The 15,690-nt window shown below is 40.5% G+C and overlaps 1 protein-coding gene across 1 annotated transcript; it reads left to right on the top strand.

Annotated features, from left to right (window-relative positions):
• The first annotated feature begins 2,227 nt into the window (after positions 1–2,227).
• Positions 2,228–13,464, top strand: LOC148358562 (ceramide synthase-like). Its single transcript, XM_088346274.1, has 5 exons — positions 2,228–2,445; positions 5,056–5,139; positions 7,475–7,691; positions 7,753–7,848; positions 12,328–13,464. Exons 1-5 carry the CDS (start codon positions 2,324–2,326, stop codon positions 12,583–12,585), a joined length of 777 nt encoding a protein of 258 aa, XP_088202400.1. The 5' UTR covers positions 2,228–2,323; the 3' UTR covers positions 12,586–13,464.
• Positions 13,465–15,690: the final 2,226 nt, after the last annotated feature.

The raw sequence follows: 15,690 nt of genomic DNA, 5'->3' as shown, positions 1-15,690 counted from the left end.
TCCTAGCCAGTTTATTGAGACGAGAGGCATCCTTCTTCTTGACGCTGCCTCCCCAACACGCTGTCGCATAGAAGAGGGCGCTTGCCACAACTGTCTCATAGAATATTTTCAGGAGCTTTTTGCAGATTTTGAAGGAGGCCAGCTTTCTGAGGAAGTAAAGTCGGCTTTGCCCTTTCCTACATAGAGCTTCAGTGTTGGCAGTCCAGCCCAGTTTGTTGTCCAGCTGAACACCCAGGTATTTGTAGGTCTGGACAAATTCTACACATTCTCCTTTGATGGTTACAGGAACCGGGTGAGTTCTGGTTCTCCTGAAGTCCACCACCATCTCCCTGGTCTTGGTGGTGTTCAGGTGCAGGTGGTTTGCGTCGCTCCATCGGACAAAGTCCTGAATCAATTTCCTGTACTCCTCCTCCTGCCCATTTCTGATACATCCCACGATCGCAGTGTCGTCGGCAAACTTTTGCACATGGAGGACTCAAAAGTTGTACTTAAAGTCCGATGTATACAGAGTGAATAGGAATGGAGAGAGCACGGTCCCCTGCGGAGATCCTGTGCTGCTAACCACAGTTTCCGATGTACAGCCCCCCTGTTTCACATACTGGGGTCTGCCTGTCAGGTAGTCAGTAATCCATTCTACAAGGTGTGAGCTAACTCCCATCTCTGTCAGTTTCCTACTCAGTAGCAGAGGCTGTATAGTATTGAAGGCACTGGAGAAGTCCAAAAATGTAATCCTCACAGCCCTATCTAGGTGAGAGAGGGATCGGTGTAACATGTATACTATAGCATCCTCCACTCCCACCTTCTCCTGGTAGGCAAATTGCAGAGGGTCGATGGCGTGACGGACCTGTAGCCTCAGCTGGTGCAGCAGCAACCGCTCCATGGTTTTTTGTGCGGTAAAGCGGTATGCTGCTGTGGCAACACCACACATTTTCATAAACACATTACCATAAAAAATCTCACCTGACAGAGAGCAACAAGCTGCAACCAAAAATGAAGAAATGTCGCTGTTCCTGAACAAAAACTTGTAAATATGTGGTCACGATGGCAAGAGAACCAAAAATGAATCGATTGCATATTAACTATCACTAAAATAATGTTGTTCGTAAAAGTGGGTGGATCGATACAAATATTGATATGATCAATACCGAGCGAGTATTTGGATCACATCTATCGTCTTGGTATTGAATGATTTTATATTTTATACAATCAAATACAAATTACATTTAATGCAAAAGATATTCAATGAGTGGGCTTCAGGTCGCGCCGTTCCAAGTGCGGAGTGTTTTGGCTGGGAAATTTTGATAACAGAATTCTGACGTAGATGGCAGGCGATGTTTGGAGAACGCGCGGGGATGTTTTGACAATGACAGACATCCAGGAGCCGAGGTGGAGTCCATGTGGGGAGTCTCTGGCCCGCCCATGGGAGGAGACGACACGCCAGCTTGGGAAAAAGGCGTGGGCAGGAAGAAGATTGAGAGGGACAATCGAGAGAGGAGGCTCCACGAAGACTAATTTGACTAATTCGGCTAATTCGATGGAATTCACTTAGTTTATTATTTAAAAAAATAAATCTGCCCCCGTGCGGAAATGCCGGTCTCCTATCTGTCTTTTCACAAAAAGAAACGAGCATGCATTGTTAGGTGAATGAAGGTTATGTTTGGTTAACGGAATCAGATAACTAATTCAATTTGGTAAACGATACATTTGTAATATTTATTTCCCAACAGTATCAATTTTGTTTTCTCATTTTAACTGTCACTCTAACTTTGAGATTTGATCCAATTTAGTTTATACTTTATTTGTTACACTGACTGATTTTCAAAATATTGTAAAATGGAAGATATTTTACTTATGCCATTTCTGTTGTTATACAGTTTTTGTATTTTCGTTACATTGCTGCTTTTTTATTAGTTTGTCCCTCTAGACTTTTGTTCCTAGTCAAATATTAAATTAACATGACATTTGTAGGCAGAAAGTATCGGTAGTGTATCAATATCGGCTGATACTACCCTGTGTTTGCCTAATAGCAATATCTAAACTATAATTTTAAGTCTCACGCGACCCTAAATTTCCACTTACGGTTTCAAACAAAAGCACATTGTTGTTTCTGTAATATTCACACATTTGATTTCGTAATTTTGTAAATGAATCTTAAAACTGCCCTGTCGTATTTTTACATTTATTTTGAAAACGTGACGCACCGTACAAAAGACCACTCAATCTGACGTCACATCCGTCCATTCACCTAGTTTAGCAACATTGACACTTAAGCACTGTCGATTTGTTATTTTCGTTTGTTTTGTGAGCGACGCCATTGATCATTATGCTTAAAACATTGGTTTGTGGCGTTGTGACGTTCGCTGGCTGTTATTTCGGCTTCCGAAAAGTTTTGCGATATACTTTTACGCAATGGAGCGACGCAGATGTGTTGATAGTAAGTGAAAGGTCAGTCAGCACAAAGTTGTTCTCACTTTATTGGATGCAAGATATTATTTTTCATGTTGAGGTTGATTAAATGCATGCGACGGGGATTGTGAGCTAAACATGCAGCCTACACGTTCAGCTATTTATTACTGTTGTGTTGTGATTGGGAGGCAGCTCTGCAGCCCTGCAGCCCAGCGGCAACGTTTCTTGTTTAGCCTCGCGGGTCAGGCGGGGTTAACATTCCAAATAGGGATCTTCATTTCGCGCCTCGCAAAACTGTTTTTTTCTCTCTCCTCTCTCTCTGTCCCTCTCTGTCTCTCTCCGTCTCTTTCTCTTGTACTCTCTCTTATTCTCTCTATCTTTCTCTTGTTTGCTCTCTTGATCTCTGTCTCTGCCTCTGTGTCTCTATGTCTCTCTCTCATCCCCTCTCGTTTTTCTCTCTCACCCCCTCTCATTTTTCTCTCGTTCTCTCTCTTGTTCTCGCTATCTTTCTCTTGTTTCTCTTGATCTCTCTCTCCCTCTCTCTTGTTTTGTCTCTCGTCCCCTATTGTTCTCTCTCTCTCTCATTCTCTCTCGTCCCCTCTTGTTCTCTCTCTTGTTCTCTCTCTTGTTCTTGCAATCTTTCTCTTGTTTGCTCTCTTGATCTTTCTCTCTCTGTGTCTCTCTCTGTCTCTGGCTCTCTCTCATCCCCCTCGTTTTTCTCTCTTGTCCCCTCTCATTTTTCTCTCGTTCTCTCTCTTGTTCTCGCTATCTTTCTCTATTCTCTTGATCTCTCTCTCCATCTCTCTTGTTTTGTCTCTCGTCCCCTTTTGTTCTCTCTCTTGTTCTTGCAATCTTTCTCTTGTTTGCTCTCTTGATCTTTCTCTCTCTGTGTCTTTGGCTCTGTCTCTCATCCCCCCTCGTTTTTCTCTCTCGTCCCCTCTCATTTTTCCCTCGTTCTCTCTCTTGTTCTCGCTATCTTTCTCTTGTTTCTCTTGATCTCTCTCTCCCTCTCTTGTTTTGTCTCTCGTCCCCTATTGTTCTCTCTCTCTCTCATTCTCTCTTGTCCCCTCTTGTTCTCTCTCTTGTTCTTGCAATCTTTCTCTTGTTTGCTCTCTTGATCTTTCTCTCTCTGTGTCTGTCTCTGTCTCTCATCCCCTCTCATTTTTCTCTCGTTCTCTCTCTTGTTCTCGCTATCTTTCTCTATTCTCTTGATCTCTCTCTCTCCATCTCTCTTGTTTTGTCTCTCGTCCCCTCTTGTTCTCTCTCTTGTTCTTGCAATCTTTCTCTTGTTTGCTCTCTTGATCTTTCTCTCTCTGTGTCTCTGGCTCTGTCTCTCATCCCCCCTCGTTTTTCTCTCTCGTCCCCTCTCATTTTTCTCTCGTTCTCTCTCTTGTTCTCGCTATCTTTCTCTTGTTTCTCTTGATCTCTCTCTCCCTCTCTTGTTTTGTCTCTCGTCCCCTATTGTTCTCTCTCTCTCTCATTCTCTCTTGTCCCCTCTTGTTCTCTCTCTTGTTCTTGCAATCTTTCTCTTGTTTGCTCTCTTGATCTTTCTCTCTCTGTGTCTGTCTCTGTCTCTGTCTCTCATCCCCTCTCATTTTTCTCTCGTTCTCTCTCTTGTTCTCGCTATCTTTCTCTTGTTTGCTCTCTTGATCTCTCTCTCTCCCTCTCTCTTGTTTTGTCTCTCGTCCCCTATTGTTATCTCTCTCTTTCTCTCTCTCTTTCTCTCTTGTCCACCCTCGTTTTTTTTCTCTCTCTCGCTTTTTCTCTTGTTCCCGCTTTCTCTCGTTCACGCACTCTATGTTGTTCTCTCATTCTCTCTCCCTTGTTCTGTCTCTCATTCTCTCTCTCGTTTTCTTTGTACTCTCAATTGGTCTCTCTTGTTCTCTCTCTCTCTCTCTCTCTCTCTCTCTCTCTGTCTCGTTATCCTTTTCTCTCGTTTTCTCGTTATTTTGTTCTTTAGTTGTCTCTCTTGTTAGCTCCTTCTCTCGATCTTTTTCTTTCTCTCATTCTCTCATGTTCTCCCTTTCCTTGTTCTCTCGTTCTCTCTTTTAATCCCGTTTTCACTCTCTCTTGTTCTCTCATGTTCTCTCTTTCTCTCTTTCAATCTCATTTTCTCTCTATGGGTATCTTTTTCTCTTTCTCTTTCCTTCCCTTTTTTCTTTCTCTTTGAATTGTCCTTAAAAAAATTGAAATTAAAATATTTTCTATTAACCCTTCGCAGGTACTGTAAATATTATATGCATTTTATTTTCTTTGAGTACAAAAAAATTATTTTAAGCTCTAAAAAGGCTTTATGAAATATTCACCTAGAAATTTCATGAACATACTATTCAGTTTTTTTTTTAAATATATAAGATTGTTAAGGACTTGTACTCTCTAAAGTGGAAGGGGAATAAATGAAAAACTATGTGTATGCATAGGTCTTCTGCCACTGAACATTTTGAGCATGGCCGCTATTGGTGTGTGTGTGTGTGTGTGAATTTGTAAGCGTGAAGCACATTGTAAAGCGCTTTATTTATTCAATATTTTATATGGTGTTAACAAATTCAAAAATTGGCACTGTAACTCTGTAGTACTATGGGCAGTCTAGTTTTGTGATGTGGTTGTGATTGTCTTCCTGAAGGTAGTTTACTGTTGTGTCTTTTTCAGGCTCATTGATGTCATCCACGCGTCTTTGGCCACTGCAAGCGGAGCCATCACCGCCACAGCATGCAAGCATGTCATGACAGACAGGTCTCTTTGAATTTAACATTGAATTTATGTACCTACACAATAGCAATGCTTAACCACTAGTGGCACAATTTCCTGTGGTTTGTCTTGGGCAAGTACAGCCTTGCGGCGCCCATTTCTCTTCAGGTTGTTTTTTGGGGTAGGGGTTTGCTCACCCCAATGAAACAGATAGTACTGGTTCTCATGGTTCGCCGTAGCAAGAGGAGTCTCTTGATCTGACTCAGATAGAGCACTTTCATGATCTGGTTGCTGTTGTTGTCAGTGTAAAGCGGCCTCTTCAGAAATAATACCAGATCCTAAATCACTGGGAAAAGCCCTTTTGATCTGGAATTTTGAGGATCACGTTGTATTATACACATCGCATCACTTGTCGCTTTCATTGTCCGTTAAAACGTTTCCAGAAAGGGAAATATGAACTTTGTTGCATAATTAACTTGAAAAAAAATGTTTGACACAGACACATATCAGTTGAATACAGTATAACTAATGGTACTAAAATGCATTCATTGTGCTGATGGGTAATGCTCCAAACTAAATTTGAATATCTCGGACCCGTCATATCAAAAGAGGGGGCAGAACCAGAAATCCTGGCCATGATAGCTCAAACCACTTTTGCACTGGTCAGACTTAAACTTGTCTTGAAGGACAAGGACATAGCAGTGAAATCAAAGATCAGAGTCATGCAAGCTCTTATTACTTCCATCTTCCTCTATGCTTGGGTGACATGGACCCTCGAAGCAAAACTGGAAAAGAAATTCCAGGCATTGGAGAGGCGATGCTACAGAAAACTTCTAGGCATCAGCAACATAGCCAATGTGACGAACCGAATGGTGCGTAACAGCATCAGGGGACACATTAGAACCTACGAAGAACTCTTGCCAACTGCACGGATGGAAACTTCAGTGGTATGGTCACGTCACAAGATCACCAGGACTGGTCAAGATCATTCTCCAGGGCATAGTCCAAGGGGGCAGGGGGAGAGGAAGACCACAATAAAAACTGCTGACAACATCAAAGAATGGACTTCTGCCAACTTTGCCGCAACCCAAAAACAGACCAGGAACCTTCAGCAGAGGAGAAATCTGTCCAGAGTTGCATCGTCAGTGATACCCCGATGACCCAGGCGATTAAGGGATGCGTGAACAACCCCAAAATAGAATAGAATAGAATATACCTTTATTATTATTGTTACAAAATCAGTTGAACATATTGGGACAACAAAATTGGATGTGGCACTCCAGTTTCACATTTTACCGAGAAACCAAATTAGATAATTTACACAATATTTCCACATACATGGTAGTGTGAGGAGGGTGACGAGGACAGCAGAGAAAATCATCGGGACTTCTCTTCCCTCCATTCAGGACATTGGCCAGAAGCGCTGCCTATCCCAAGCTAAGAACATTATCAGGGACCCCTCTCACCCACATCATGGACTGTTCACTCTGCTAGCCTCTGGGAAGAGGTACTGCAGTGTGCGGTGCAGGACCACCAGGTTCCACAATAGTCTTGTCCCCCTGGCCATTAGACTGTTAAATGGTCACTCAAACACATAGTAAATCTAAACTGCTGCTAATCTGTACATCTGTGGGTTTTGTTTGACTTTTTGCACTACTGGGAGTTCTTTATAGCTAGCCACTCCTTGCACATCTGTTTCTCTGCACTATTGTACTTACAGCGTTATTGTTACAGTGTTATTGTTCTGTTTACCTGACTTGTTCACCTGACGACACATTTTGCACATCTGGTTAGCTACTCCTCTTGCACTATTTGTGCTACTGTAAAATACTATACATAGCCATAGTTATTTAGTATATTATTAGCACTCAATACTACAACTCAATACAACATTTTATTTATATCTGTACATTCAAGGAAACTGTGCGGGTCAGATGTATCGACATTTCGTTCTGTATACACGTGTACTAGAATGACAATAAAGTAGATCTGAATCTGAATGAATCTGAAGAAAGTGTGGGCATGTACAGTAGAGGCAGAAGATATTTACATTGGGTGTTTGCATAATTTTTAGATCATATTTGTGCAATATGCGGGTTGGTTATCGAGGTAATATTGGCAGTTATGAACTGTGTAGCAGTTTGGTAATTCTTTTGTTTAATGAGAGTAGACAGACAGCCTTAATTGTAAGAGGTCAGCTATATCAATTTTGCAACAGAGCAGCGGGTTAGCATGTTAGCTCATGCTAGCGCTGTTCTTATCAGCGATTGCGTTGTTAAAGACCATGATAACAGAATGACTTACTCTTTGGGACGTTTTCAGCATTTAGTTGACAACCTCCACTGGGGAAAAACACAAAACAAATGTCTTCTGTTTTCAGTCACTGGGTGCTCAGCGAGTTCCTGGTGTTCGGCTACCCTTATTCGGCCATCGACTTGTACGCTTCGTATATGAGCCACTATCACACTCACAAGCTGAGAGGCAACAGTATGTACAACAAGCACTCCCTGAAGACGCTGAAGGCCTTCCTTTCCCAATATTGGCTGACCGTCTTTCATCACGTCGGAGTGCTCGGTGTTCTCCTACCCATCGGCATAGTAAGAATCCAATTGTCCTCAAACCGGAGCGTAAAAAGCTTTAAATATTTTGTTTTTTCAGTTCTTCAGGAGAGGACTGGGTGACTTTTTCATCGGCTGTTTGTTCATCACAGAACTCAGCGTGGCTTTTGCTGCCATTTCAAAAATCATTGTCCAGGTAGGCAACTCGCTAACATTATCGGGGATGGACTAATGGTAAGACACTCTCTGGAAATGCTTACCGAAACACAACTTCCCAAAAAGTTCGGACTATAGAGTGTACCTGATTATAAGACACACCCACTAGATTTTTAAAGGAAATAATTTGTGCATACATAAGCCGCACCTGACTATAAGCCGCATGTGCCCACATAAAAACATGAGATTTTTCCAAAGAAAGACGGTACTCAGAAAGAGTTTCAATAATATACGGTACCTTAACCACGGACAAATTCGTGTTTGTGCGATGTCACTCGTCACCGAAATAGAATAGAATATACCTTTATTGTCATTGTTACAAAATGGGTTAACATATTGTGACAACAAAATTGGGCATGACACTCCAGTTTCACACATTCACAGTGAGGTAAAAAACCCAAGAAGATAAAGGAACAGAGAAGATAAGGTTATGAAACGAGGAGGATAAGGTTATAGTTATAATTTACACAAGAAATGTCGGCATGTAGGAAATGCGTCATGCCACATATCATTGGAAAGCTTAACGTCTTGGGATTCAAGATACAGTGTTCTCGTTTGCCCGCGTCCCTGCGTCCTAGACGCATCATGTTTGCTGGGGACGCATCGTCTCAAATCAACGTGCGTCCCCGGGACGCAACTTTTTTGCCACAAAATTGTCATTATTACCCGATTACTTTTTTTAACAAAGATTTACTGCACTCCAAACTTTTCATCAGGCAGATCCCCCATTGTTGTTTTGGTCTCGCGGTTCGAGTTTTCATCTGCACGCCGATCTCGTTGTGTAGTGAAAGGAAGTCCGTCTTTTTTATGAGAACCGGCTTTTTCGGCTCAACTCATTAAAGAGAGCCGGCTCTCAAACGGCTCACTTGCTTTGATAATATAATAATAATAATAATAATTTCCTTGTATTGTCATTCTGTGTAACAATGTACACAGAACGAAATGTCGATTGCACCTGACCCGTTGTAGCGAGCCGATGCAGCCGCAGCCAACAGAGGGCGCCGCCGACCACTTTTTAAGTCTTAGGAATGACTCGGCCGGGGCGCGAACCCGAACCTCCCAGTCTCAAAGCGGGCGCCTTACCATCTAGGCTACTGAGCTGGTGATTGATATTACGAATTATGTTGTATAAAGAAGTTACGAAAAAAGGAAGTATAAAAGGAGAAAATTAAAAAAAGACAGGTTTGTGGTTATCCCTTTAATCAGTATATTACCAACAATAATTTGATGCAGAAAATGAGTTAATAATTTAATGATTAAAACTGCATGAATATATAGATTTATATTATATATTTGTCGCCGATTTACGATTTCAACCTCGATAACACAAAATTTTGGGGACCCATAGATCTCTGTTGGGACCCATAGATTTTTGAGCATGCGAGTCCCCGGGACCCATTACTTTTCAGAGGTAAAATGAACACTGAAGATATGATGACCATTTCAAAATATACTCATCAGAGAATCCTCATGATGAAACAAGATACCTGAAAACTATAAAGCCGGCGTAACTCACTGTTACGTCCCCTGGCCGTCTTCAACATCTTTAAAATTCCTCGAAAATGGTTTTGTTACATCAAAGACAATCCATAAAATCCAATCGTGTAAAATATTTACTCCAAAACACACAATGATACAGATGAATAGGAATCCGCCTTAAACATTTCTACTTCGTTAGACGTTGTGTCTTGTAATCCTTTCTTTTCGCAACAATATTTCCGTTTATAAATAAAGACTCTTTAAATGATTCCAAATATGACAGTTCACCCTCCCCTTTTGATTAATACCTTTTCCGTGAACAAGGTCTGCTTATGCTATTTTTTATTCATGCACACTACGGTCGTAGGGGCACCATATCCATCCCTCTCCTGGCCAACATACGTTTTCACTAGGTCTTGAACCCGGGACATTTCGCATGATAGAGGAATGTGCTAACCTCTGCATCATGGAAACATGAAGTATCATACCAATGTTAATTTTTACGGAAAAAAATCAGGTCGAGAAATTTGTATTTCTTTCACACCATAGAATCAACACATGAGTCTGCGCCACACTGTTGGGTATCAGCGGCCCTCGCTCAGACCAGGCAACACAGTGCCATCTAGTGGTCAAATATTACACATTTGGGCTTTAATAGAGACAGTATTTTCCGTAAATTACGGACTATAAGCCGCTACTTTTTTCCCAAACGTTCAACCCTGCGGCTCATTCAGTGATGCGGCCAATTTATGTATTTTTTCTAACAGCCGCCAGCGGCGCTCGAGTACAAAAGGTAAGATTTAGACCGGTGGAATATATGCGCAGAGGAAGACTGCAACTTCTTAGCTTGCGCACAAATTAAATTAGCGTAGACATATCCTCCTCATGCAAATTGCAAAAAGAAAGGCACATGACGCAGCTTTAAAGCTAAACGCAATCGACCAGTCCGAAAAAAGAAGGAAACAGAGCTAATGCACGTAAACTTTACTTTGCGAGCGTGTTGCTAGCGTGTTTATGAATAAGGGAGCATGGAACGACGTCTACAGGGAGTGCAGAATTATTAGGCAAGTTGTATTTTTGAGGATTAATTTTATTATTGAACAACAAGCATGTTCTTAATGAACCCAAAAGTCCCATTAATATCAAAGCTGAATATTTTGGAAGTTGGAGTGGGGCTTTTTTAGTTTTAGCTATTTTAGGAGGATATCTGTGTGTGCAGGTGACTATTACTGTGCATAATTATTAGGCAACTTAACAAAAAACAAATGTATACCCATTTCAATTATTTATTTTCATCAGGGAAACCAATATAACAGCTCAACATTCACAAATATACATTTCTGACATTCAAAAACAAAACAAAAACAAATCTGTGACCAATATAGCCACCTTTCTTTGCAAGGACACTCAAAAGCCTGCCATCCATGGATTCTGTCAGTGCTTTGATCTGTTCACGATCAACATTGCGTGCAGCAGCAACCATAGCCTCCCAGACACTGTTCAGAGAGGTGTACTGTTTTCCCTCCTTGTAAATCTCACATTTGATGAGGGACCACAGGTTCTCTATGGGGTTCAGATCAGGTGAACAAGGAGGCCATGTCATTAGTTTTTCTTCTTTTAGACCCTTTCTTGCCAGCCACGCTGTGGAGTACTTGGATGCGTGTGATGGAGCGTTGTCCTGCATGAAAATCATGTTTTTTTTTTAAGGATGCGGACTTCTTCCTGTACCACTGCTTGAAGAAGGTGTCTTCCAGAAACTGGCAGTAGGACTGGGAGTTGAGCTTGAGTCCATCCTCAACCCGAAAAGGCCCCACAAGCTCATCTTTGATGATACCAGCCCATACCAGTACCCCACCTCCACCTTGCTGGCGTCTGAGGCGGACTGGAGCTCTCTGCCCTTTACCGATCCAGCCACGGGCCCATCCATCTGGCCCATCAAGACTCACTCTCATTTCATCAGTCCATAAAACCTTAGAAAAATCCGTCTTGAGATTTTTCTTGGCCCAGTCTTGACGTTTCAGCTTGTGTGTCTTGTTCAGTGGTGGTCGTTTTTCAGCCTTTCTTACCTTGGCCATGTCTCTGAGTATTGCACACCTTGTGCTTTTGGGCACTCCAGTGATGTTGCAGCTCTGAAATATGGCAAAACTGGTGGCAAGTGGCATCTTGGCAGCTGTACGCTTGACTTTTCTCAGTTCACGGGCAGTTATTTTGCGCCTTGGTTTTTCTACACGCTTCTTGCGACCCTGTTGACTATTTTGAATGTAACGCTTGATTGTTCGATGATCACGCTTCAGAAGCTTGGCAATTTTAAGAGTGCTGCATCCCTCTTCAAGATATCTCACTATTTTTGACTTTTCAGAGCCTGTCAAGTCCCTCTTCTGACCCATTTTGCCAAAGGAAAGGAAGTTGCCTAATAATTATGCACACCTGATATAGGGTGTTGATGTCATTAGACCACACCCCTTCTCATTACAGAGATGCACATCACCTGATATGCTTAATTGGTAGTAGGCTTTCGAGCCTATACAGCTTGGAGTAAGACAACATGCATAAAGAGGATGATGTGGTCAAAATACTCATTTGCCTAATAATTCTGCACTCCCTGTATATGGCAAAGTCTCTTTCCCATACTGAAGGAAGACTACTTTGATGACGTCAATTATATGGAGAAAGATGAGGACGGTATGTTTTCTTAACAGACCCGTTTACTGTGTTGCTAGTAGCGTTTTGCTACCCTTCACAGGCACGGTTGGGGATAAAAGTTATAATATTATTATTAAAGCTTTGAAAACTCTCTCGGTGAACCGTCTTTCTTTGTAAATCTGTGTAACCATGTATACTATGTATTTGCAACTGTATATTTTTGTAATGTATTTATTTTAGAGACTTATTCTGATATGTTTCATCATCATTATTGACTTATTATCCAAAGAGCAATTTGGTGGTGTTGTTAAAACGAGTTCTTCTCCCTGACCTGCAGGTGGGGCTGGAGAACAGCAGGCTGCACAAAATCAACAGCATCTTGGTCCTCATCACGTTCGTTCTGTGTCGGATCCTGATCTTCCCTTACATGTACTGGAAGTACGGACACGATTTCGACATCCCCCTGCACAAAGTGCCTTCCCACCTGCCTTGGCACTGTAACGTGGGCAATCTGGCCATCCTCGTTCCTCAGCTTTACTGGTTTTACCTCCAGCTGAAGAAAGCTCGGCGAGTCTTTAGGCAGAAGAAAGAGTAACCCAAAACGGACCGTAAGCGTACTCTCAAAGAAATGTCTTTTCAGTATTGATCCGAGCTAGCTTTATCGTTCATTTTATTTAACAAACAGTTTGGACCAGGGATGTCAAACTCAGTTTGGCTCTAGGGATCAGTAATAGAATGTCAACTCCAGATTTTCCGCTTTTTCAGTCTTGCGCTTTATCATTAAGCCTACTTGAAGTAACCTGCTCTACGAATTTTCCCTAGGGATGACTATGGATATTTTCTAAACACATTTCAGAAACAATGGGCGGAAAATGATTTTCATGTCCGGTACTGCATGCGTTTTAAGAGTTGAGGAATGCAGTTTTACACCTGTGCCTACTCACCATGCTATTCAAACGCAACACTGCCCTACAGCGGCCAGAGAGAGCATCTGCTTTGCATTTATTAAAAAAAAAAAAAATCCTTACTTTTGAGTAAAATCACCAAGAAATTCTTTTTAACATACCCAGAAATGAATGGCGGTCCAGGTTGAATCATCCAGCGGGCCGGATACAGCCCGCGAGCGCTGTATGTTTGACAATATTGGTTTGGACTCATCTAGGACTTTGAACCAATTGTCAAAGCTTTATTGTACATAGTGCAGCTAACCTAGAATTGCACAGAGGACCAGAAATGCCAGAATAGACAAATAAATGAAAAACTGAAAAATAGAATTCTGAAATAAATAAAAAATGAAAATAAAAGCAATGTATATGGTCCCCCCCAAAAATGTAAACATACATTAAAAATCCAATATTTCTTTAAATCTTCTGATTTTGGGGTAAGAATGGTGTATACTGGACTTACTAAACAAACGTTTGGAAAACATCCTCGGAATATGAAACTAAAGCCGAAGTGCAAATAATTCAATTTTTTTTTTCACATTTGTATTTTCTGATTTCCACAATGATTTCAAAACATGTATTTTTTTGCACAAACGTCAGGCCATTATCAAGAGTCTATTGTCTTTTCTTTACATTTGCATTATTTTTCCCATTTTTTTTTGTTCACTCTTTTTTCCCACATTTTATATTTGACATTTTTAAAAATTATTTTTCACTTTTGCATTATTTTTACATATCCTCATTATTTTAAAAACGTTTTTCTCTTCCACAAACATCAGGCCATTTTCGAAGGATCTAAATAAAATAACGTAAATAATAACTACAAACAAAACAAAAACGTATATAAACGTGGACATAAACCAAAATATATTTGTATAGCCTACCGGTAAATAGAATTTGAATACATACAAAAGTTCTGTATTCAAATTTATTTCATGCCGCCGGCGGCATCATCGTGAGTGCATGGCAATTTCGACCTTTTCTATTTCCACATGTGTTTAATCTGTTAGTTTCAAATTCTGCTTCATATAACCGTTTTGTGTTTTCATTTTATTTTCAATTTGAGCATTTTTGGACCTCCAAAGAAACGCAACTGATTGTCAATGCAACAACACACACTATAAGATCTTTCTATTCTCGTGATACGTTAAGAGATGGGAATAATTTTTTTGCGCATAACTCACCTAAGGATTGTAAACAGTGTTGGTGCATCCATAGAACATTTCATGCACGCTTGATTGACACAAAAATGTATTTGAATCACTTTATAATCCATTGAAGTGATTGACTAGTGTCGAAATAGGTAACACATTTCATGAAATTTTCACTTATTTCGCTTCAGGATTGTCTGCTGATTCAAGTCTACAATAACTAACGTAGCAGGAAGTAAATGCAGTATTTGAATCCTACTTTCATGTTCCTTATCTTGAAAAAGACCAGTATCATCTGCTGTGTCAAGTACAGATACCTTGAATTAAGACCGTTTCTCCTTATTTCCACTTAGTGACTGGATAATTTCAAACGAGGTTCCACACATTTCAGCGATTTAGACATGTGCAGTCTACTTTAAGTATTTAAAATCATCAGGGATTTAAATGCTCTCCTTTGAGATGTTAAACTGGAGAATGCACCTGTTGTCTTCTGTGCATTATCACATTCGTGTTCTATTGTTGCTTGGCTAAGTGACAGAGTGAGAGCTTCATACGGATTTGTATATTTTGTGTAATATGGGGAGCAGTGTAACGTTTATTTTGTGTGGAGGTGCCATTTTTGTGAAATGTTTTGATGTGGGGTTGTAACTTTTGTGATTTGTCTTTCATGACGTAATAATAAATTATGCTAATGTACAATGTGTGCCATGAATCTAATGGAAGATGGTAATGCCCTCAATGACTGTAATAAAATGCATGAAATGATTGGAATTTTTGTCTTCTTTACCAAGTCTGGCGCCAACCCCTTAGGTTTAAGAACAACAGCGCCATGCCCCTTAACGCCGTTTCCAGCACCTGCTCAGGTGTTTACGTCATGTTTTTTATGTGAAAGTTCAAAATGAAGATTACGAAAACAAGCACATACCTAATACTGTGCAGAAAAAATACACAAGTGAGAGCTGCATCGCGTAAAATCTGATCCTTTTATTTCTAGTCAGCCCTAGAGCAGCCATACTGCGGAAAAATAGTGCCAGATTGCAACACTGATGTGTCTTTTGTGGTTGCCGCTGTAATGGACCAAATTGTATTTGCCTCTTATTGCGACTCGAGTATTAAAGGAAACTTCAGCAACCTGCCTTTGACGCAGATGATTCGAAGATGTAAAGCTTGATACCTCCAAATGTTTTATAATTCGGAGGTATAAATTAAGTTGATTTGTGGGTGAAAATTTTGAAATAATGAAATTTGTGAATATTGAAAAAAGATTTTGCTGTTCTGTACTGTTTTTTTCTTTTACAACAAAATCCACAAAACTGAAAAGTAAACAGGGATGACTTGTTTAACCCAAAGACAAGTAAACTAGCCCCCAAAATAACTTTGGATGCTTATATCAATTATTACGTAATTACAATGGAAATAAGTTTTGCATTATTTTGTTCTTTCTCTTAATCCGTTAGTATTGTGGCGTTTCATCATTTGCAATGGCTAATAATCAACAAATCTGTCTTTACGTTTGGACAATCCAATATGATCCCATCCTCAATAGCATAAAAAAAATACTCTTCTAGAAGGGCATCATAAATGTTTTCAGACGTCACCACAGTG

Source organism: Urocampus carinirostris, chromosome 10 (genome assembly GCF_059441175.1).
Source record: "Urocampus carinirostris isolate Australia breed hairy pipefish chromosome 10, RoL_Ucar_1.0, whole genome shotgun sequence".
Lineage (NCBI taxonomy): Eukaryota > Metazoa > Chordata > Actinopteri > Syngnathiformes > Syngnathidae > Urocampus > Urocampus carinirostris.
The sequence above is the reverse complement of the archived record's forward strand: the minus strand, read 5'-3'. Positions and strand labels throughout refer to the sequence as shown.

Excerpts from the sequence above, each read along its gene's own strand:
- LOC148358562 (XM_088346274.1), top strand. The coding sequence starts at position 2,324 with ATGCTTAAAACATTGGTTTGTGGCGTTGTGACGTTCGCTGGCTGTTAT. Across the intron at positions 5,140-7,474 it reads AAGCATGTCATGACAGACAG|TCACTGGGTGCTCAGCGAGT; the intron begins GTCTCTTTGAAT and ends TTCTGTTTTCAG. Across the intron at positions 7,692-7,752 it reads TTCTCCTACCCATCGGCATA|TTCTTCAGGAGAGGACTGGG; the intron begins GTAAGAATCCAA and ends TTGTTTTTTCAG.